Here is a 25,908-nt window from a genome sequence, read left to right on the forward strand (position 1 = left end):
TATTGTCCCTGAACACAGTAGAATTAAACTAGAAATCAAAAATCATAAATATAACAACAAAATCTCCATATATGTAGCCATTAAGAAACTTCCATAACCAATGGTTCAAATTAGAAGTAATAAGTATCAGTATCAAGAGAATCAAAACTTGTTTTTCAAAAACAAAGTTCATAAACCCTTGGCACGATACACTAAAAGGAGAACAAAAGAAAGAGTATCATGACAGATTCTAAAGATGTTAAAATATTACAGAAGGATACTGTGAGCAACTTTATAAAATATCTTTAAAAATGCAAATGAAATAAACACATTCTTAGGGAGACAAAACAACCAAAACTGATGCAAAGAAAAATAAAGTCTAGGCAGGCATATAACTGAAAAATTCTTCCACAAATTAAAAACCTTTCTGTAAGTATCCATGACCAAATGGCTTCACTTGGGAATTCAAGGAATGAATTAAAATTATTAAGGAAGAAATCATGACAATACTACAAAATTCTTCCAGAGAATAGAAAAAAAAAGAGCGAGATAATCACTTCCAAATTCATTTTAGTAGTTCAGCATAACTTTGACATAAACCCTTACTTTATAAGAAAACATTATAAGAAAAACATTATGGTGGGGTGGTAGTGGTAGAATGAATTGGGAGATTGGGATTGACATATATACACTGATATATATATAAAATAGATAACTAATAAGAACCTGCTGTACAAAAAAATAAAATACAAAAAAAGAAAATAAAGGAACACCTTAAGAAGAATTATTACTTAAGTCCTATATATTTCAAAGATGATTTTAAAAGCATAAATAAATCTTACTGAAGAGTAAAAAAAAATTATGGGTGCAATATCTTAAACAAAATAATATCAAAGCAAATATAGCCATATTAAAAAGATTACTACATCATCAACAAGTGTTTCTCTTCTAGGAATGCAATATTAAACATAAGAAAATCAAACAATGTAATCTACCACAGTATCCATGGGCAATTTCCTTTACCTTTCAAAAAGTTTAACTGTCCTTATTTAAAGTTTCAATTTCCTCATCAGTAAAATCAAGACTATAACAACTCATGTATCATACGGGGTTTTTTTGAGGATTAAATAATTAATGCATGTAAAGTGTTTAGCACATGGCACACAGTAAATGCCCAACAAATCTTAGCTATTATTATTAGTGTCTTTTAAAAAATGATAAGTATGAAAGAAGTAACATTTATACTGAACAATGTAGCAGATTAAAATCTCATTTAGGTAGCACTCAATCAGAAAACTCCTACTATGTAAAAAAAAACAAAACAAAAAACCCAGAACTTAGAGGCTTAACACAACCATTTATTTAGTCCACAGTGCCAAGGTCAGCAATGTGAGCTGGGCACAGGAGAATGTGCCTTCTGCTCTCATTCATGTGTCTATGATCAACTCTTAGGTCAGGTAGGGACCGGCTAGTTTTGGGAGGTGTCCGTGGAACAACTAGGATGGCTTGTCTCTCTACCATGTTGTCTCTCATCTTCCACCTGGTTAACTCGGACTTATTTACATATCAGTTACAGGGTGCCAAGAGAACAAGAGAGGGCAGGCACCAATGTGTAAGCATTTTTCAAATCTCTACTTGTATAGCATTAGAATTGTTTAAATTAAGTCACATGGTCAAGCCTAGAATTTGAGTGGGGAAGGAAGGATGGGATATAGGGAGCCTTGAATAAATTGGGGAAAATTACTCTAACAGTGTACCACAAGTTCCAAAGCAGTAATTCATTAAAAATATATATAGGAAATTGTATATATGATTTTTATCCAACATAAATTACCAAACCATTAAAATCCAATAAGAACAAACAATTTTTTCCCCAAACTGTTTCCTTTACTTAGCATCTCCAGTTTTATCAAACCATCCCTAAGTCTCTAAGACCTTAGCTTGGTAACCAAAACATAGCTTTCAAATTTGATGCCTAATACTGCCCAATCCAAACCTTTTTACCCAACAAGGCAAGGTCAACCAATGACTTTCTCTTAAAGCATTCTTATTTATGTTTGGCTCATGCCATTTCCTTATCTGAAAGATGCTTTCCTTGACCCTCCCTCTTTGAATCATTTCATGTAACTCATCATTTAAGTTTCCAGCTCAAATACTACTTAAAGATAATAGTAATTTATTCCTCATTAATATTAGAAAAAAGTTAGAGAGCAAACATTTATCTGAACTCCCATTTTGTGCTATGAACTTTCATGGGGCCAGCTACATATATAATATTCCATTTGTGTTGTTCCCTATCTTTCTGAAAAATAGGTCTTCTGGATGAAACAGTAAAAGTTATTGTGTAAAGGTTATTTTTTGGACATCCTCGCTTCTTCCATAGAATTCACTATGGCAAAAAAGATTTAGTAAGAACTCACATTTGCTTCATATTTTTTACTGTTTTTTGTGAAAATTTTATATAATTTCTCACTTTACATACTCATAGTATCTTAATATTAAATAAGAGAATCAAACTAAATTAAGTGATATTTTACCAACTAGATACTTCATAATTTATCATTTATTTATATTATTTATATTGTTTAATAATCCAAATATCTCTCTCTAGCTAAACTTTATATAAACCACATTTATAATAAGTTATATCTTTTAATCTACCTAATGCAAATTAAACTTATTTTTATGTTAACTATGTACTATGCATAAATTAATATAACTGCTTTTAGAAATTCCTAATTTAGATTTTTCTCTGAGGATAACTTGCCCTCCCCACACATTTACTATTTAAAATGAATGAAAGCATCTCTCAGAAGCCTCACTAAGCACTGAAAACTAATTAGCACATCTAGTGGTTAAGCTTTTGTTTATTCCTTTATTCTCAGTGCTGACTGCTTGAGTAATAAGGTCTTCACTTGGATCTAGCATCTAAAAAATATTTACTATGTCTGATTAACTGACTTATGAATTTCAAATGTAATTATCTACAGATATTTACTAAAATTTTGAAGAAAGAAGCTATCTTATACCTAATGACTGGCCTTGAAAACAGGCATATAAATAGAATTCTAATTATAGAAATGACAAATTTGAGTTAGCTTATTTATTTAGTTGCAGTCTAATCCATTTGAGATACGAGATGGAATATAAAAATAGATACAAAATCAGATAATAACATAAATAATAACAAATAATGGAAAGAATCATGGAAACAGAAAAAAAAGTAAGACTGGGTGAGATGAACTAATCATCCTCTATTTCTCTCAGAAACTGGTCAAAAATTTGACTCTCATTTTTTAAGCTCCAGCAAGCCATTTATACAAAATCAATAATAATGTTCAGAGAGCACATGAAACTAAGAAGGATTTATTTCCTAAAACCCAGTAAAGAGGATACTGGGTGATATAGTGGTCACCACTATAATACGTACAATAATTTTCTTTGTTTTTCTTTTTTTTTTTTCCTGTGCTTCTCACCAAAACCAAGGACAAAGATGAAGCAAGTTGCATGAAAGCAAGTCCATGAAATCCAAAACACTGAAGTGGGCAGCAATCTGATTGTCTTTTTCCATGAAAAAAAAATTAGAAATCTAGAGAAAAGGATGGACTGCATATTTTCAGATAGTCCTCCATAAAGATCGTTACTCCAAATCAGACTTAGGTTCAAAAACAAAGAGCTTAAGATTTTGTTTTCTACTAAGGATCTAGAGTGTAGATATTCTGTGTTGCAATAATGGCCCACCCATAAGCTTGGACAATCAATTAAGCAGAGTGAATCATTTTTGCTTTTCTTGTTAACATTAATTCATATCTGTAATTATTACTGGAAAACAGTATATTAAGAGTGTTAGGGGACTTCCCTGGTGGTCCAGTCGTTAAGAATCTGCCTTCCAAAGCAGAGAATGAGCGTTTGACCTCTGGTCGGGAAACTAAGATCCCACATGCTGCGGGGCAACTAAGCACACACGCCACAACTACTGAGCCCACACACCGCAACTAGAGAGCCCACATGCTGCAAACTACAGAGCCCACATGCTCTGGAGCCCACGTGCCACAACTAGAGAGAAGCCTGTACACCACAATGAAGAGCCTGTGTGCCGCAACCAAAGAGCCCATGTGCTGCAACTAAGATCCGGATGCAGCCCAAAAAATAAAATAAAATAAATAAATAAAATAAATAAACATTAAAAAAAAAAAGAACGTTAGGATAACTGCATCTGTGCAAGCTAGAAAGAACCAGAAACTTTCAGGGACAGAAAAAAGTGTACTTTAGAATAACAAATTAACCTGGCTCAAAATAAGACACAGAGAAAAAAAATATATTTGATGGAGTTTTGAAATATCATAGGATACCACATGGATAATCACTGGAAAATAATATTTGCATTTTATGAAGAATGGATAGCTAATTTCATAATGATTTCCTTTGAATGTGAATATATATATATTCAAACAGAGCTAGAAAAACCAAGAATTTGTAAAATACGTTTTTAACTTTAAAGAAAAAGACATTAGATTTACTGAGTCCAGATTTGCAATTTATATTGTCTAATGCTGGAAAGAAAAACTTCTAAATAAGTTCACTAAATAATTTATTATCCCCTCTTATCTTTAACTAAAAAATAGGTCGGTATTAACTTTTAAAAATCACGTTCTCAACAGTCAATCACTGATATTCACTGAATATGAATATTCCTTTTTCCTTAGAGACAAAGGACAAATATTTCCTGGTGACAGACGTACCAGTTGATGGCCAGTGTTTTATCTTACCTGGGCAATATTTACTGCATTACAGATTCGCCCATCTTTCTCATGATCCTTTGTTTTCTGTAACATTTGCCATATTGTGTTTCTAAGTCCATCCTGCTCCTTATCTCCTCGAAGTTCCCATGACATTTTCAGCAGGTTATACACTAAGCCATAGTATGCAGTCCATTTCACTTGATCACCTGTTTAGAAAGAAAGGTTCTTTAGGAAGATACTTTATTCATCTTATTAATGTATGGTTGTGTGAAAAAGAAGAAATTTGATTTTATTAATGTTTTAAAGTTTGAAATTCTGACCTCTGGAATTTTCTTTTTACCATTCACTACTTTTACTCCTTTAATTTTAAAAGATCTCACAGATCGTTTAAAAACTTCTAACAGAGATACGTTCGGTAGATTTCTCCTTTCTGCTCGTGGATGCCATCGAGTAAGCATCGTTGACGTCTCCCCCCACCCCCCAACCCCCGCCTCCACTGCCGTCATGTCTAAGTCAGAGTCACCCAAAGAGCCCAAACAGCTGTGGAAGCTCTTCATCGGAGGTTTGAGCTGTGAAACAAACAATGAGAGTCTGAGGAGCCATTTTGAGCAGTGGGGAACGCTCACAGATTGTGTGGTAATGAGGGATCCAAACACCAAATGCTCCAGAGGCTTCGGGGTTGTCACATATGCCACTGTGGAGGAGGTGGATGCAGCCATGAAGGCAAGGCCACACAAGGTGAATGGAAGAGTTGTAGAACCAAAGAGGGCCATCTCAAGAGAAGATTCTCAAAGACCTGGTGCCCACTTAACTGTGAAAAAGATTCTTGTTGGTGGCATTAAAGAAGACACTGAAGAACATCATCTAAGAGATTATTTTGAACAGTATGGGCAAATTGAAGTGATTGAAATCATTGCTGATTGAGGCAGTGGCAAAAGAGAAGCTTTGCTTTTGTAACCTTTGATGACCATGACTCTGTAGACAAGATTGTCATTCAGAAATACCACACTGTGAATGGCCACAACTGTGAAGTAAGGAAAGCCCTATCTAAGCAAGAGATGGCTAGTGCCTCATCCAGCCAAAGAGGTCGAAGTGGTTCTGGAAACTTTGGTGGTGGTCATGGAGGTGGTTTTGGTGGGAATGACAACTTTGGTCATGGAGCAAACTTCAGCGGTCGAGGTGGCTTTGGTGGCAGCCACGGTGGTGGTGGATATAGTGGCAGTGGGGATGGCTATAATGGATTTGGTAATGATGGAAGCAATTTTGGAGGTGGTGGAAGCTACAATGATTTTGGCAGTTACAACAATCCATCTTCAAATTTTGGACCTATGAAAGGAGGCAACTTTGGAGGCAGAAGTTCTGGCCCCTATGGTGGTGGAGGCCAATACTTTGCCAAACCCCGAAACCAAGGTGGCTATGGTGGTTCCAGCAGCAGCAGGAGCTGTGGCAGTGGCAGAAGGTTTTGATTACTGCCAGGAAACAACGCTTAGCAGGAGAGGAGAGCCAGAGAAGTGACAGGGAAGCTACAGGTTACAACAGATTTGTGAACTCAACCAAGCACAGTGGTGGCAGGGCCTAGCTGCTACAAAGAAGACATGTTTTAGACAATACTCATGTGTATGGGCAAAAAAACTCAAGGACTGTATTTGTGACTAATTGTATAACAAGTTATTTTAGTTTCTGTTCTGTGGAAAGTGTAAAGCATTCCAACAAAAGGTTTTAATGTAGTTTTTTTTTCTTTGCACCCATGCTGTTGATTGCTAAATGTAATAGTCTGATCATGACGCTGAATAAATATTTTTTTAAAAAAACCAAAAAACAAAAAAAAACTTCTAATGCTATGAAAAGATGAACTGCACCTAATATTATACCTAATAAATTTAAAAGTTAAAAAGGTAAACTGTGAACTATGTACTATAAACACATTTTTTTTTTTTGGCAGTACGCGGGCCTCTCACTGTTGTGGCCTCTCCCGTTGTGGAGCACAGGCTCCAGACGCGCAGGCTCAGTGGCCATGGCTCATGGGTCCAGCCGCTCCGCGGCATGTGGGATCTTCCCGGACCAGGGCACGAACCCATGTCCCCTGCATCGGCAGGCGGACTCTTAACCACTGTGCCACCAGGGAAGCCCTATAAACACATTTTTGGAATTCAAGTAAAGAGGAATTTATTCAAGGAAGTATGAACAGTTAGACCACCATGGTGAATTTTTACAATAAATCAGAGAAACAGGAGAAAAATCACTGGCTGTTATAAAAATGATCAAGCTCTATGAAATATGGCATTTGAACCAAGAAGAAAGCTTTGAAAATAATGTAAAAAGCAGACAGAAATTACTGATATAATTATAAGCTGGAAGTTTTTTTAAATAATAGATAAATAAGTCGAATGAAATAGGGGAACGGGAGTAATGAATTCAGAGTTTTTCTTTAAGTTTAATATACTTGTCCTTCTAAAAATTATATACCAATTAGCAATTTAAATAAGTTATCAAGTTCCACTTTCAAAATATTCATTTCCCCTACAGAAAAGAGAAGAAGTTTCTCTTTACTCTTTATCTTAATTATTTCTCACTAGATGACATATTGCTATGCAATACTATTCAAGAAACAAGAATTCTCATTTAGTTAGTGATGGGATAAATAAATTAATGCAGGTCTCAAAGGGTATATGAGCTTAAGTTAGCTAAAGAGCAACATGAGGGTACTGAGTATATGTGAAGCAAGTAAGAGGAGCAAGAGGAAGAGAAGTTTCAGAAAGGAAGGTGGAGGGTATCCTGGTGAGAGCTAGTGTGACACTGAATTCATCAATGCCCCTCTTGAATAAAGTTATAAGCACAATCTGAAAAGTCACAGTCTTCAACTTTTCCTAATTCAATCTGGATTTAGTAATCCAGGCTAATAATAATTATCATTGTTACGATAACTAGAATAGTTGGGAGTACCTACGATGTGCCATATTCTAGTTACTCCTCACTGCAATCCTGCTATGAAGACTATATCATACTTAGAATAATAGAAGGGAACATAAGAGCTTCAACTTGGTTAGAAATTTCCCTAGCAACACACCGCTGATGAGTGAGAGAGGCAGGTGAAGGTTGGGATAATCTTATCCCATGAAGCACAGCCTCTCCAATTCAGACAAGTACTTTTCCTTCCAATCCTGCCCTCTATTCCATTCATAGGAAAGGAAGATAGACTAGAAGGTGGAAGGAGGATGCAGGAGAGAATGTACACAGCTTAGAAATGGGAGGAGGAACGCGTGTGTCCAGCTTCCACTCTTTCTATCTAAAGTTGATAAAGTAAAAGCTGCAAATATGAGGCTACAGTTAAACAGCAAATTCTTTTGAAAATATAATTTTCCCCTCATAAAAATTTTACCAGTAAAATTCGGTGTATTGCAATAGTTGAAATTATATATAGGAAGTGATGTCAGCAAGACGGTGGACTAGGAAGTCCCCAGGCTTCATCCTCTCACAGTAACAACAACTTGGCAGACATCCATGAACAAAACTGCCTTTTGGGAGACCTTGGAACCCAGGTTAATAGGTTGTAAAACACCAATGGAACCCAAGACTCAGGAGGGCCACTTCAAGAAGGCAGGCTGGACTCAGGTGGCTGGCCTTTCAACAGTGGTCCAGCTGTGGACCTAGTAGCACCCCTGTCCCCCCATGAACTTAGCTTCTTCTCTGCTTGTCCATGGTCCTGCCACCAGTCTCATCCACCAAAGGACTCAGGAGGACCCATGCCAGTTGTGCCCTGAGTAACAGATCCACTGACTGAGGACCTGACTGTAGACCCTGAAGCACTGTGACCTGGTTCCAGCCTCACTCTACCATGGTCCAGAGGCAGTTCTGCACACCGAGGAACCCACCCATGGACCTAGCAGGAGAATGCTCAGGACCCTGGGGGGAGCCAAATGCATTTGTACCCCTGGTAAGCCCTGAGACCTGCAGACACAGCAGTGGTCCTGTGACCAGGCTCCAGCCCTGCTCCACCACTGTCCCAGAGGTGCTCCCATCTGCTCAGGGACCCACAGGAACCATCCCCACTCAGGCTCCCCGGTAACAGGCCCACTTACCCCCAGCAGAGAGGGAGCTATAAGAAGACAGGAGGATAGGGAGGATCTCAAATGGAGCTAAGGTGGAGAGTTCATATTAGAAAGGTATAAGGTAAAATAACTAAAGATAAATTAGGTCAGATTAACTGGTAGATATTTGAGCAAAAGAGTAATGCTATATCTGCTCAATGAAATGTTATGTCTATTCAAGTAAAAAACTGGGAAACCAATATGGAAGTTTTATGAGGTAAGCCAGGGCTTTACTGTGATGAGCAGCAGGAGATTGGAGAGTAAAGGACAAAGCTAAGACATTGCTGAGCAGATCTCACAAGACTTCTTTGCTATGGAGGAGGAAGATGGAGTGAAGTGATAAGGACAAGTGCACGTTCAAGCTCAGGAAACTGAAACAATAATGAAATCACTTGCAGAAATGAGATTATATAGAAAAGCCAGTTTGAGGAGAAAGGAGATAAATAAATATGGTATGATGATGGGTAAGGGGAATCTGATATTCAGCTTTTTGTAAAAACAGAGCTATAATTCAAGTAAAATAGCAGAACTGAAATTATGGATTTGTGAGTCATTAGCAGAAAAATAAGGCCTGAACTCAATATGAGTAGAGAAACAACTATGAGTTTTTAATGAATAATTCTGGAATTGCAAACCTCAGAAATACAAAAGCAGTTTTTGAACAGTATGATAAATAAAACATACTGTGGATTTTAACCCATTTATAAATTTATTTCTTATTTATTTCTAAACTCCCAACTCTTTACATTAAAAAGAATGACAAAAGTACATACAAATTACCTTCCTTCATGTATTTTAAATGATTGTTTTTTGAGGAACAATATTTTAGAACCCTACAATCACCGAACTGAATATGGTTTGTTTTTAGAATACACAAGACCAGTAGACCAGTCATGAAACCATAAAATATATTCTGATAACTGTGCTCTCAAAACTCAATTTTTAAATGCCATTGATGACTTTAAAAGAAAGCTGTTCACCTGTTGATTTAAACTACAGTGAAGTGTTGCTTATAGATATTTGTAGGGAGGATCTATTACATCCAATTGACTGACAGTTAATGAAGAAAAAATTCTTATAAAGACAGACGGGATGTGTTACAACTGTCATAAAAAGTAGAATGTGCTCTCATATGCATGTCAACACACTTGCTGAGAAGCATGTCCGCTCTGAAACTTCTCATCCAAGGACCAGACTGTAACATAAGGCACTTTTCTGTTCTGCTTTGAGTGACCCTGTGGCAGCTATCAAAGATGTTACTTTAAATGTACTGAGAAAAAATGTGTCTCTGTCTGCAGCTAAGCTAGGAAATAACAAAACTGAAGCAAAACAGAATTCCTAATAAACCTTAAAAATTTATTAAATTATACCATTTGAAAACAAATACTTTATGATCCTTTCTCTGTAGGAATGTTTTATTTTAGCGTTTGAACTATTTGGAAGCCGTTAATTGACAGCCTAGATACTTATATTTCACATATTCAATGAACATAAAATATGAATATTTCTACTTATATGGACGATTATAAATGAACACAGCTTTTACAATTTTGACAAATATAACTTGGCACCACAGAATCGAATGTATCACTGAAAGGTAACCTGAATGCAAGATGTAGTTTAAAACATTATCTTTATGAAATGCCATGTAGTGTGGAGGAACTAGCTCAATGTCAAGAAATCAAGAGAACTATTCAGTAAGCCAGCCATTTGTTTAATAAATATTTACTGAGTCAATGCTATGTGCCAACCACTGTTCTATGTACCAAAAAAAAGACAATGTTACTGCTCTACGGACACTTAATTCTAGGGGAGAAAGACAGATATTAAGAAAGTGAACTTGAAAATATCATTACAAAAATAATAGAAGATGATAATGTGACCAACAATGACTAGGAAAAGAAAACCACTACAGACAGAGTGAAAGAAAGACCTCCATGAGGACATTGTATTCAAGCTAAAATCTGATGGATTAAAAAAAAAAAAAAGCTAAACATGTAAGGAGCTGGGGAGAAGTGTTCTCAGCAGAAGAGATGGAAAATGCAAAGGCTATGGACCTAGAATAGCTTGAAAGTTTACAGAAACAGAAGAAAGGATAGAATGGATGGAGTACAAGACACCAGGGGGTCCTTGGGACAAGATGAGATCAGGTAGGCATGCCCTTTGCAGAGGCAAACTCTCAATGATCATGGCCAATTTGTAAGCCATGGAAAGGAGTTTGGATTTTATTCTCAGTGTAATAAAAAGCTAAGAGAGCATTTAAATACAGAAGGGAACTGACCCATTTTATGTTTTAAAAAAACCTTTTTGGCTTCTTCATGGAGAGGGGGACTATAAGGAAGACAGGAAGATTTTTAGTTTTTTGAAGTTAATCTATAAGAAGAGTGATGATTGCATAGACTTCAGATTTGTACAGTAAACTTGTACAATGGTCTATACCCCTGGCTTCTGGGAGGTCACCTCTAATGCCTTGGAATGTCCTGTCAGATAAGAATGTTCTTATTAACCTGGGAGCCATGGGTTGTGATTATCAATTTGCCTTTGAAAGGGCCAGAGACTGGGGTCAGCCATATGTATGTGACTGAAGCCCAATAAAAATTCTGGATACCAAAGCTTAGTGACTTTCCATAGGTGACAATACTCTATGCAAATTGTCATACATTGTTTCTTGGAGAAGTAAATGCTTTCCACACAACTCCACTGGGAGAGGACAGTGGACAGCTCTCTGTTTGGAACTCTCCTGAACTCTGCCCTGTGCACCTCTTCTTGGCTGATTTTAATCCTTTCACTGTAAGAAACCATACTCATGAGTAAAATGGCTTTGCTGAGTTCTGTGAATTCTTCCACAAATTATGAAACATGAGGGTTGTCCTGGGGGTCCCGAAACTTGCAAGTAGTTTCAGAAGTGAGGGTGGTCTTGGGGACTCCTGAACTTCACAGGAGTCAAAAATAGAGATAGAGATATGTAGAAAATTTGGGGATATATTTTGGATGTATAGTAGAATAAATAGGAATTCGAGGGTACTCTTTGTTTTCAGAACGTTTTACTATAATAATTATAATGATATATCTATCACTATACACACAAATACACACATAATATTTAAATACCCATCATAAGTAAGGACAGAGACAAGAAGGCAAAGTAGAAGGACGTGAGCTCATCTTACAAAAACATCAAAACCACAACTAACTGCTGAACAACCATCAACAAAAAAAAAAAAAGAAAGAAAAAATGCTGGAACCTACCAAAAAAACAGATATCCTACATCCAAAGACAAAGAAGAAGCCACAACAACTTGATAGGAGGAGTGCAATAACAATAAAATTAAATCCCATACCATTAAGTGGGTAACCCACTAACTGGAAAATAATTATACCACAGAAGTTCTCCCACAGGAGTGAAAGTTCTTAGCCTCACATCAGGCTCCCCAGCCTGGGGGTCTGGTATGGGAGGAAAAGGAGCCTTCAGAGAATCTGACTTTGAAGGCCAGAAGGGTTTGATCTCAGGAATTCCACAGGACTGTGGGAAACAGAAAATCTACTCTTGGAGGGCACACACAAGGTCTCATGTGCACCAGGAGCCAGGGAAAGAAGCAGTGACCTCATAAGAGTCTGGGACAGACCTACCTACTAGTATTGGAGGGTCTCCTGCAGAGGTGGGGGGCAGCTGTGGCTCACTGCAGGGAAAAAGACACTGGTGGCAGTAGTTCTGGGGAGTACACATTGGTGTGAGCCCTCCTGGAGGTCATCATTTTATCATCAAGACCTGGGCTCACCCAACAGCTGTAGGCTCCAGTGCTGGGACACCTCAGGACAAACAGCCAACATGGCAGGAACACAGCCCACTCATCAGGAGACAGGCTACTTACAGTCTTCCTGAGAACACAGCTGTCCAGTAAACACAACCCTTAACACAGCCATGCCCACCAGAGGGACCCAGCTCCACCCACCAGTGGGCAGGGACCAGCCTCTCCCACCAGGAAGGCTGCACAAGCCTCTTAGACAGCCTCATCCACCAAGAGGCAGACAGCAGAAGCAAGAAGAACTAAAACCCTTTAGCCTGCTGAATGGAAACTGCAATCACAAAGTCAGACAAAATGAGATGGCAGAGGAATATGTCCCAGATGAAGGAATAAGATAAAATGCCACAAGAACAACTAAGTGAAGGGGAGATAGGCAATCTATTGAAGAAAGAATTCAGAGTAGTAATAGTGAAGATGATCCAGGACCTCAGAAAAAGAATGGAGGCAAAGATTGAGAGGATGCAAAAAATGTTTAACAAAAACCTAGAAGCGCTAAAGAACAAGCAAACAGAGATAAACAATACACTAAATGAAATGAAAAATACACTAGAAAGAATCAATAGCAGAATAACTGAGGCAGAAGAACAGATATGTGTGCTGGAAGACAGAATGGTGGAAATCACTGCCACAGAAAAAAGAATGAAAAGAAATGAGGACAGCATAAGAGACCTCTGGGACAACATTAAATGCACCAACATTTACATTACAGGGGTCTCAGAAGAAGAGAGAGAGAAAAAAACCTGAGAAAATATTTGAAGAGATAATAGCTGAAAATTTCCCTATCATGGGAAAGGAAACAATCACCCAAGTCCAGGAAGTGCAGAGAGTCCCAGGCAGGATAAACCCAAGGAGGAACATTATGAGACACATGATAATCAAACTGGCAAAAATTAAAGACAAAGAAAAAATATTAAAAGCAGCAAGGGCAAAAAAACAAATAACATACTAGGGAATTCCCATAAGGTTACCAGCTAATTTCTCAACAGAACCTCTGCAGGACAGAAGGGAGTAGCATGATGTATTTGGAATGATGAAAGGGGAAAACCTACAACCAAGAATACTCTACCCAGAAAGGCTGTCATTCAGATTCAATGGAGAAATCAAAACTTTACAGACAAGCAAAAGCTATGAGAATTCAGTACCACCCAACCAGCTTTGCAACAAATGCTAAAGAAACTTCTCTAGGCAGAAAAGAAAAAGCCACAACTAGAAAGAAGAAAATTATAATGAAAAAGCTCACTGGTAAAGGCAAACATACAGTAAAGGTAGGAAATCATCTACACACAAATATAATATCAAAACCAGGAATTGTGAGGAGAGTACCAATGTAGGATACTGGAAATGCATTAGAAATTAACAGACCAGAAACTTAGAATGATCTTGTTTATATATAGATTGCTGTATCAAAACCTCATGGTAAGAGTGAACCAAAAATCTACAATAGATACACACACCAATAAAGTTAGTCATGAAATCAGAAGACAAGAGAACAAAGGAGGAAGGGAAGAAAAAAAGACCTACAAAAACAAATCTAAAACAACTAACAAAATGGCAATAAGAACATATATATTGATAATAAACTTAAACATAAACGGATTAATGCTCCAACCAAAAGACATAGACTAGCTGAATGGATACAAAAACAAGACCTGTATATATGCTGTTTACAAGAGACCCACTTCAGATCTAGAGACACATACAGACTGAGAGTCAGGGGATGGAGAAAGGTATTCCATGCAAATGGAAATCAAAAGAAAGCTAGAGTAGAAATACTCGTATCAGAAAAAATAGACTTTAAGAATATGACTGTTACAAAGAAGGACACTGCATAATGATCAATCCAAGAAGATATAACAATTGTAAATATATACGCACCCGACATAAGAGCACCTCAATATATAAGGCAAATACTAACAGCCATAAAAGGAGAAATTGACAGTAACACTGTAATAGTGGGGGACTTTAACACCTCACTTTTGTCAATTGACAGATCATACAGACAGAAAATCAGTAAGGAAATACAGGCCTTAAATGACACATTAGACCAAATGGACCTAATTGATATTTATGGAGCCAAGCCTTCCATCCCAAAGCAGCAGAATACACATCCTTTTCAAGGGCACATGGAACATTCTCCAGGAGTGATCACATGCTGGGCCACAAATCGAGCCTTGGTAAATTTAAGAAAATTGAAATCATATCAAGCCCCTTTTCCAACCACAATGCTATGAGATTAGAAATCAACTACATGAAAAAAAAACTGTAAAAAACATAAACATATGGAGGTTAAACAATATGTTACTAAACAACCAATTGATCACTGATGAAATGAAAGAGGAAATCAAAAAATACCTAGAGACAAGGGAAAACAAAAGCACGATGATCCAAAACCTATGGGATGCAGCAAGAGCAGTTCTAAGAGGGAAGTTCATAACAATAAAATCTTACCTCAGGAAACAGGAAAAATCTCAAATAAACAACCTAACCTTACACCTAAAGCAACTAGAGAAAGAAGAACAAGCAAAACCCAAAGTTAGTAGAAGGAAAGAAATCATAAAGATCAGAGGAAAAATAAATGAAATAGAGATAAAGAAAACAATAGAATAGATCAATGAAACTAAAAGCTGGTTCTTGGAAAAGATAAACAAAATGGATAAACCTTTAACCAGACTCATCAAGAAAAAAAGGGAGAGGACTCAAATTAATAAAATTAGAAATGAAAAAGGAGAAGTTACAACAGACACCACAAAAATACAAAGGATCATGAGAGATCCTACTACAAGCAACAATACGCCAAGAAAATGGACAACCTAGAAGAAATGGACAAATTCCTAGAAAGGTGTAACCTTCCAAGGCTGAGCCACGAAGAAATTATTAGAAAGGTATAACCTTCCAAGGCTGAGCCAGGAAGAAATGAACAGACAAATCACAAGTACTGAAAATGAAACAGTGATTAAAAACTCCCAACAAACAAAAGTTTACAAACAGATGGCTTCACAGGTGAATTCTATCAAACATTTAGAAAAGAATTAATATCTATCCTTCTGAAACTCTTCTAAAAAATTCCAGAGGAAGGAATACTCCCAAACTCATTCTATGAGGCCACCATCACCCTGATACCAAAATCAGACAAAGATACCACACACAAAAAAAGAAAATTACAGGTCAGTATCACTAATGAACATAAGATGCAAAAATCCTCAGCAAAATACAAGCAATCCAACTCCAACAATACATAAAAAGGATCATATAACATGATCAAGTGGGATTTATCCCAGGGATGCAAGGATTCTCCAATATGTGCAAATCAATCAATGTGATACACCACATCAACAAATTGAATAAAAACCATATGATCTCAATAGATTCAGAAGATGCTTTTGATAAAATTCAACACCCATTTACAATAAAAACTCTCCAGAAAGTAGGCATAAAAGGAACTTACCTCAATGTAATAAAGGCCATATATGACAAACCCACAGCTAATATCATCTTCAATGGTGAAAAGCTGAAAGCTTTCTCTCTAAGATCAGGAACAATACAAGGATGCCCACTCTCAACACTTTTATGTAACACAGTTGGAAGTCCTATCCACAGCAATCAGAGAAGAAAAAGAAATAAGAGGGATCCAAATTGGAAAAGAAGAAGTAAAACTGTCTTCAAATGACATGATACTATATAAAGAAAATCCTAAAGATGCTGTCAGTAATCTATTGATACTAGAGCTTATTGATGAATTCAGTAAAGTTGCAGGATACAATATTAATACACAAAATTAATACACAGTACATTTCTATACACTAACAATGAAATCAGAAAGCAAAATTAAACAATCCCATTTAGAAATTAGAGAAACAGTCACATCAGAAAAAATAAAATACCTAGGAATAAACCTACCTAAGGAGACAAAAGACCTGTACTCCGAAAACTATAAGACACTGATAAAAGAAACTGAAGATAATACAGATGAGAAGATATACCATGTTCTTGAATTAGAAGAATCAATACTATCAAAATGACTATACTACCAAAGGCAATCTACAGATTCAATACAATCCCTATCAAATTACCAATGGCATTTTTCACAGAAGTAGAACAAAAAAATTTTTAATTTGTATGGAGATAAAAAAAACCCTGAATAGCCAAAGCAATCTCGAGAAAGAAAAATGGAGCCGGAGGAATTAGGCTCCCTGACTTCAGACTATACTACAAAGCTACAGTCATCAAAACAGTATGGTACTGGAACAAAAACAGAAATATAGATCAATGGAACAGGACAGAAAGCCCAGAAATAAACTCATGCACCTATGGTCAATTAATCTACAATAAAGGAGGCAAAAATATAAAATGTAGTAAAGACAGTCTCTTCAATAAATGGTGCTGGGAAAACTGGACAGCTACATTTAAAAAAAGTAAAATTAAAACATCCTTTAACACCATACACAAAAATAAGCTCAAAATGGTTAAAGACCTAAATGTAAGATTGCATACTTTAAAACTCTTAGAGGAAAATATAGGCAGAACACTCTTTGACATAAATTGCAGCAGTATCTTTTTCAATCCATCTCCCAGACTAATGGAAATAAAAAGAAACATAAACAAATGGGACCTGATTAAACTCAAAAGCATTTGCACAGCAAAGGAAACCATAAACAAAATGACAAGACAACCCACAGAATGGGAGAAAATATTTTCAAATGATGCAACTGACAAGGGATTAATCTCCAAAATATATAAACAGCTCATGTAATCTAAAAAACTAAAAATAAAAATAGAGCTACCATATGATCCTGCAATCCCATTCCTGGGCACATAGCTGGAGAAAAACATGGTTTGAAAGGATACATGCACCCCAATGTTCATTACAGAACTGTTTACAATAGCCAAGACATGGAAGCAACCTAAATGTCCATCAACAGATGAATGGATAAAGAAGATGTGGTACATATATACAATGGAATATTACCCAGCTATTAAAAAGAATCATATCATGCCATTTGCAGCAACATGGATAGACCTGGAGATTATCATACTAAGTGAAGTAAGACAGAGAAAGACAAATATCATATGATATGACTTATATGTGGAATCTAAAAAAAATGATACAAATGAACTTATTTACAAAACAGAAACAGACTCACAGAATGAACTTATGGTTACTGGGGGAAGAGCAGGGTGGAGGGATAGATTGGGAGTTTGGAACTGACATGTACACACTGCTATATTTAAACAGATAATCAACAAAGATCTACTGTATAGCACAGGGAACTCTGCTCAGTATTCTGTAATAACCTAAATGGGAAAAGAACTTTAAAAAGAATAGATAAATGTATATGTATAATTGAATCACTTTGCTGTACACCTGAAAGTAACACAACAATTTTAATCAACTATACTCCAATATAAAATAAAAATTTTAAAAAATGTATAAGTGACCTATAAGCACGGAGGCTGTAATACAACATGGAATAATAGAAAGTCAGGATGTATTTAATTGTGTATGTTCTGCAGCACATCTACCACAAGTCCCTCAAGTAATAAATGGGAAAACCAGTTTATAATAAATAGTGATCAGAGAGTTATTTTGTATAATCATATTTGATCATTATACATTTTAAACCAGTATCCACCAGAATAAAGCAAAGAGAACCAAAGTATTACTAATATGCCCTTTTCTGTTGCAGGTATGACAGAAAACATAAAGCAAAAGCAAAAGCCAGCTGATTCTTTTATTAACGTATGACAGTTAATTGAAATGTAATGGCAAGTAGGATGCCATAATGTCGACAAATATTTAAGGAACTTATTAGAACCTGTCTTGCTTAAATTTTATGATCTTTTTCCATAGTCAATTATGGAAATCTTTTAATTAAAAATAATTATCTGCTGGAGTTACAACTGGGAACCAAAGGAGAAAGTAATTTATCTGCTTTCCAAGAACATCAATTATTCATATAAATAAAGAAATATCAGATTTCTGATTCTTGGAATCATTTTAAATTTCATTAAACTACATTAATACCACCGAGATATATAGACTATCTCTATGGAAGTAGTTAATCCTCATAGATTTTTGTATCTGAAGGCAACAAAACAAGAAAAAGAAAATAACAAAGATCTTTTTGGAAATTAAGAAAGCAATAAAGACAATGTTTATAAGCATATTACATGCAAAAACTCTTTTAGAATCCATAATCTTGAGGAAACTAAAATTTTGAGATGTAAATCAAGTTGCCTAATGTCATCCAGAACTTGACAACTAAGCTGAGTCACCCCAAATTTCTGACACCAAGTCCAGTCCAGTGAACATTTATTCATCTACAACTGAACAATTTTGGTGCTGTTTTCCCTCCTCTTCTTACCTAAATCTCTCACCCTTCACCCCATATGGGGACCTTCTATTATTCCTTCCAGTAAGTAGCTACTTCAGATATCTTTAATGAAATAACTATTCACCCAAAACCTTAAGAAACACCTGGACCAAACACAGAAATAATGTGTCAGACTAAATCAGAGATTTCTGTACCCATGAACATATTATCAGGTTACACTTTGATGGATGTGAGAGGTGAAGAAGAAAGTGACTCTAGAGAATTAGTATTCATTTCTGGACCAGATTAAATGACAGGAAAAAAACCAATCTGAAGTAGTCTAGAGGATCTTAATGTAATTCTGGCTTGTATAACAAAGGAAGTTACAAGTACCTAGTAAGTTATTTTTGTGAATGTATGCACATTTGCTTCTTAATTAATTTGGAAAGGGAGCCAAAATCTTATTTCTTTCTCCTCTGTTAAGATATATTATTTCAAAAACTGATTTTTAAGACGCCGCTTTAGAATATACTTCAGCACCATGAACACTTTTGGAAATACTGCAGGATTTCTAGCTCATGTGTCTTTTGCCACTATGTTCAGCTACAGATGGATTTTAGACCACTGGATCAAAATGGATACATTTTTGTATTTATGATTAAAAAATGTGAAGGATGTTCCCATGAGCTTCTTAGCACCTTTATTTGGATAGGAAAAGACTTCTACATGGTCAAAAGCTTTTGGCTGAAAAGTCTATCTTGTGTTTTAGCCTGTCACAATCAAAAGGAACAGCAGCAACTATACCAGGGAATAAAGAGAATGTGATAGTAGGAATCTTTTAGTTTAAACATATACAGAACTAAATGAAGATTCATTTGTAGCAATGAAAGCAAAACTTCCTGAGAAGAGTAGCAATACTTTTTAACTTTCAAAAATTATCATAATGCTTTATTCTGTTTATTTGGGGTTTTATGAAGATTCTCATGTAAATTTAGAGGTTGAGGTCTCACCTCCACAATTAATAACTATTTTCTATGGTCCCTACAGATTAAGCTTTGATTGTAGGAGGCAGTGTTGATAAGGAAGAAAATGGTTAGCTTTCTCCATGTTTATTGGGTGTAATCAAAAAATATAGCTCCTATCTGAGGTTTGCAAAATGGAAGTACAAGTGGGCAGCCTCGGAATATTTGACCACAGGAACCCTTCGTCCTGTACCTCATATTTCAAACTTCCAGTTCTTCTCACACATTTTGGGCAGAAACTATTTCCTCTCCTGCAGCAGCTTGGCCAATGGCTGTAGTAAATGGAGAGGAGGAAAGAGTGCCCACAGCAGTTCCTCACCCCATTCTGTTCAGTCTCTGAGGTCCCAGGCTCAGGGCCAATTTCCTGGCAGCATGTCCAGTTCTAAACCCTACTCACTATGGATTTACAGGCTAATCACAAGGGAAGGTGGTCAGTGAAGAGAAAGAAATACAGTCAAGTTCAGATTTAGTGTTGGTCCAAATGCGGCCATCTAACAAGTTCTGAAACCACTGAAAACCGAGGATGGCAACAATAATAACAAGTGATATTTCTTTTTATTATCTCTAATTCATATACGTATATATATGTTTCCAAACTTTTACTTGGATTTTTAACTTTTTCACATTTTTCTGCACATATGTTGTACATTTTTATGTAGTTATCTTCCAATCATGACTTTTATGATTTTTCTGTTTATGTAACATTTTCCTGCTTTACAGTTATAAAAGGACTATGCTATATTTTCTTCTAGTTATTTTAAAGGTTTTAATTCATGTGAAAATTATTTTTTGAACTTATGTGTTGTTATGGTGTGTCGTACTTAACTAACTTTTAAGAAACCAACTGTAAATTATTTATCAAAACATAATTTGTTGATAATCCATTTTTTCCCACCTCAGCAAATGTCAGCATGGTACAGCCACTATGGAGAACAGTATGGAGGTTCCTTAAGAAACTAAAAATAGAGCTATCTTATGATCCAGCAATCCCACTCCTGGGCATATATCCAGAGGAAAAACATGGTTCAAAAGGATACATGCACCCCAATATTCACTGCAGCTTTGTTTATAATAGCCAAGATATGGAAGCAACCTAAATGTCCATCAACAGGTGAATGGATAAAGATGTGGTACATGTATACAATGGAATATTACTCAGCCATTAAAAAGTTTTGTATAACTGAATCACTTTGCTATACACCTGAAACTATCACAACATTGTTAACCAACTATCCTTCAATATAAAATAACATTTTTTTAAAAAAATTAAAACAAAATAAAATAAAATATGGCATTGAAAATGGTAAAAAAATGTCAGCATAGACATCATATTTACACACACACACACACACACACACACTTACCCAAATGTATACCAAGATTTTTTTACATCCAAAACATTCTTGATATGAATCAGACACAGATAGCCAAAAGCCAGAGATGCTTAGCAATGATTCCATTAAAGATAGAGCACAGCAACACAAAACTGTCCAACAAGGAAAGACTTTCACACCTTATTGGTAGACCTGGTTAGCAAAAATAATGTCATAAGCCACATAGGTAGAAGTAGAATTTATTTACTCCTCATAAGTTTTTAGATTTAGATTTATCACTACTATTGTCCAAGGCTCAGAAGCATTAGGATCAAGTCTAATGTTATAACATTCTCCCAAAGGATGCAGTTATTGAGCTTCTGAGTGACATTTTTTCCAAAAATCAGCCAAGAAAATGAGAATTTGGAGCAAATGAAAAAGCAAAACAATCTCAATGGTAAAATTGTCAAGTTATTATAAAAAGAGAAATTGAAAATATGGTATTAGAGACATGTAACTAAAGTAATGCAGTACCGCCCCCCAAAAAAAGAGACAACTCACCAGTCTTAAATGATAACAAGGACAGAAGTTATCAGTCATTTTAGAGAATCAACATAAAGAAAGGGGTTTCATATTTATTAAGAATATATGTACTACATATTTAGGTCAAAACAAAACTAGCATGAAAGATACCAGGTGAATATGAAAATAATATATTTTACATGTTTTTGACCAATGATGTGAAACAAACTAATCTTCAACTTTCATACATATCAAGCAAATACAAAGCCCTTCTGACATTGGATATGTTATCAAACAAGATGGTAAACTTAAAGTGAGTAGATACCATGACTATTCGAATTGCTAACACTGTGACTATTAAAACTTACAGATGATAAAATGCATTACTAAGTTGTGTTAGTATGCCGTGCTAATGGCACAAACTCTCCATCTTTTCTATTTCCTAAAAGAAAGACATTAGATAGTTGCCTACCTACCTGCCATACCCTGCCCCTTCCTTGAAAATACAATCCTATTTTGTACATAGATCCTAGGAATGAATTCTCATGGGCTCTCATAAATGCCTCCCTCTCCACCAGACATTTACTTCTCCAGCCTTCCTTGTAGCTAGTGGTGACCAGTGTATCCAGTCCTGACAATTTCACACACGGGCTAGTCTTCTGAAGTCCTTCTGGGAAATTGTTTATAATAAGGCAGATAGGCTCTAGAAGAGAGTCAGTATCACCCCTTCTCTTTCTTCTTGCTTTGCAATTCTATATGGGTCTGTGATGTCTGGAGCCCAAAAGTCATCTTTTAATAATGAGGCAACAAGCACAGGAATGAAAATCCAACATCCTGAGCTGTCAGAATATAAAGATGCAAAGAGACAGGATCTTGATGACATCTTTGAGCAATAAAAATCTCTCTGCTCCTCATTAAGCAAGATGATAAAACCATAAATAGTTTACATTCTGATAAGTGATATCTGTTTACCCAAGTCTAATGCAAACATTGGATGAATGAGGAAGGAATGAAATTATGATGACACAAGTGTTGTCCAAGCATCCGGCTATTAAAGAAACCTGGCATCATATGATAGAAATTGTTAAGAAGAGAATTACTACCCACCAAACTCACGAGCAAACTTCTACCCTTAGATATGTCAATCAATAACGCATTTGAAGGAGGATGAGTGAGAAAAATAAATTCTACCTCCATATTTTAAAGTGAGAGTTATAAAGGATGAGACCTAAAATACTACTAAAGTTGGAGTGTGTTAAATGTCAGAGTTGAGTAAAACAAAAAAGAGTTATAGAATCATTTTTAAAATGGAATTAGAGATGTCCTTAATAATACCAGCACAATGTGGTGACTATGGTGATCCAGGTCCTGAAACAGTGAATGTCAGCAATGACAATTGGAATTGTTGCAGGGATGAAGGGTTTTCCAATTTTGGAATTATGATTTATCTAACTCTGAAAATAATGATCCTCTGGGATTTGAGGATAAAAACTAAAATCATTATAAGTACCATAGGCTGCAAACCATTTTGTCAATATGAAGTTTTTGAAATGCAACTTCCTAATAGAATCTCTTTTACCCCTGAATTTGGCTGTGTACTAACATTCAACACGATACTTTTCCCAAGGAATAAAAATGATATTGAAATTCATTTGAAAGGACCATTTGGCTGTATACTTTGTACTGTGGTTTGTTATTCAAGAATTTATTCATCTTTTTAAGAATTTTTTGGTTTGCTTGTTAGTTTTCAGTGTTCACTAAATTGCAGAACCATTATTTGTTTTTAATGTACGTCATAATTTCCAGCAGAATATGACTACATCTCCAGTTTTTGATTTCCTATTGATTCCAGCATATAATACAATCTAATTAAATATATAAAATAATAGGTTTAATTATAAAGGGACACTTTAAAATCATTTTTAGTATATGCTTCTATGACAAAACTACTTAATATTTTCAAAAAGTCATAAAATTAAGACATCTTGTATACTACTGCATTTTATACATCAAAAAATATGGCAAAATGTGATCACCATATTCATAGATGCAAATACAGATATATAGATATTTTATACTCTGTTATGAAAACCTATTACTCCTGATAGGCTAATAGATTATTTTATTAGTATAATACAGATAGAATTGTTATTTTATGGTTAAGAAACTGTCCATTATTTTTTCTGTTTTCTTGACTATTTTCTTGCAGATTGTCTATAGAATTAACTGGCCACTTCTATTCTTTTGAAATTTTATTGGAATTACATTTAATTTATAGATTAATTTAGGGAGAATCTACATCTTTACAATACCAAGGTTCATACTCACTTATTTCAAGTCCTCTTTGAAGACCTGAAAGTTTTATGAGCATGTCTTTATAAAGTTTTATGAGTTTTGTTCTTTATATAGCACACATTCCTTGGAATTTTGCTGTTTTAATGCTGTTGCCAGTGAGTTGTTCTTTGTGCATTATTTATTCTATTTAGTTACTGCTGTTATGTAGGAAAGTTATTGACAGTAATATGTTTCTTGTAACTAACCACTTTAATTAGTGCTAATACGATTTTCATACTCTTGGATATTCAAAATAGACATTCAGGTCACCCACAAATGCTATTCCAATGTTATACCTGGTTTTTTTTTTCCTTTTTCTTGTCTTTTCATATTGGATAGGACATCCAGAATGTGGTAAACTATCAGCAAATAATGTAGAAATTGTGGCCTTTTACTTACCTTAAAATAGGATCACCTTTAGTTTCTTAAGAATGAAAACCTAAAGGGATGATTTTGGTTTAATAAATACCTACCAATTTAAGAAAGTGCCCTTATAGTTCTGTTTTGCTTTATCATTTTTTAAAAAATCAGGCATGAGTTTTTAGTTTAATCAGTTCCATTTTGGTATCTGTTCAGAATAACTCCTTTTTCCTTAGTCAATTATGAGAGATTTAGATTTCCTAATATTGTACTCTCCTTGGATTCCTAGAATAAACACTACTAATATGGTATATTATTCTTTTAACACACTCCTGAATTTGATCTATTACTATTTTATTTAGGATTCATACATGTACCTTCATTCATAAGATAGAGTGGCCTATTTTTAATACTCTCATCACCCAGTCTGGGAATTGGGAGTAAATACATTTTGAATTATAGAAACTACTCCCCCAAATTTTCCTAAATATAGTATTGTGAGTTTAATTTGTCCAGCACACTCTAATCATATACCTAATGCTAGATATGATTTGAGTGTGTATGTGCATTCAGGTAGGTAAAGAGAACACTGAACTGTGGCAACAGGACAAGAGTCCTTTCATATTTATCACTGTAAGTAAAAGTTGTATAAAAAGTAAATATTCCTTGTATTAGTATTTTAATTAATATTAATATTTTGCATTAATATTTTATTACTTTCCCCTGAAAGCTCTTGTGAGGGTATCCAGAATCAATCATTTTTAGGTTGACAAGGTTTGGGTTCAGCAACCACATTAATACCCTCCTAGGGAAACATATATTCATTATGATTCAGAAATAATTTCAATAATAACTTTATTAAATTACTCCTCAACTCTAGTTACAACTGTTCTGGCTAACTATAATTATCCTCAGCACATTGAAAGTTTTTTCTCAGTTAGCTGAAAGGCTGTCAGATATTTAATTTAATTCGATAACATAAACTTCTTAGAATGCTTACTGGATATAAAGAACAATGTCAATATGTACGGGGTTATAAGTTGCTAGTTTCTAAGGTAGTTCAACCTGTGGGTGGGGCAGAATTAGATTTTATAAGAGCTAAAGCTTATATAATTATGAAGCCTTCTTTTACAAAAACTATTAAAAAGTCTTATTTTCTCAGGTTAAAAAGACATTTTTTCCATGAGAAGATATTTCTACTGCCCTTCTTAAGATTTTAGAAGGGTCTTATGTGGTGAAAGGCCCTGCAAATTAAATGTCATTGGTTTCTCTCTAAATAAACCTCTGCTTATAGGGAAATTAAAGAATATTTTTCTACAGATAAGTTGATGACTTTTTTTTTTAGCTCTTTGTTGCATAATTTTATTTTATAGCTTTTTGGGGGGGATACATTTCTTTGTTTAAAAATTTTCTTACAATGAGTATATATTG

The 25,908-nt window shown here is 35.2% G+C and overlaps 1 protein-coding gene and 1 pseudogene across 1 annotated transcript in view; one reads left to right on the forward strand and one right to left on the reverse strand.

Moving 5' to 3' along the window:
- TMEM232 (transmembrane protein 232) overlaps nucleotides 1-25,908 on the reverse strand; it is a 230,971-nt gene that overhangs the window by 159,519 nt on the left and 45,544 nt on the right. Inside the window, 1 exon segment of the mRNA XM_060146330.1 lies at nucleotides 4,749-4,927. Within this exon segment, the coding sequence (XP_060002313.1) occupies nucleotides 4,749-4,927 (179 nt within the window).
- LOC132518172 (heterogeneous nuclear ribonucleoprotein A1-like) lies at nucleotides 5,226-6,425 on the forward strand (annotated as a pseudogene).

This window comes from Lagenorhynchus albirostris, chromosome 3 (assembly GCF_949774975.1).
Source record: "Lagenorhynchus albirostris chromosome 3, mLagAlb1.1, whole genome shotgun sequence".
Classification (NCBI taxonomy): domain Eukaryota; kingdom Metazoa; phylum Chordata; class Mammalia; order Artiodactyla; family Delphinidae; genus Lagenorhynchus; species Lagenorhynchus albirostris.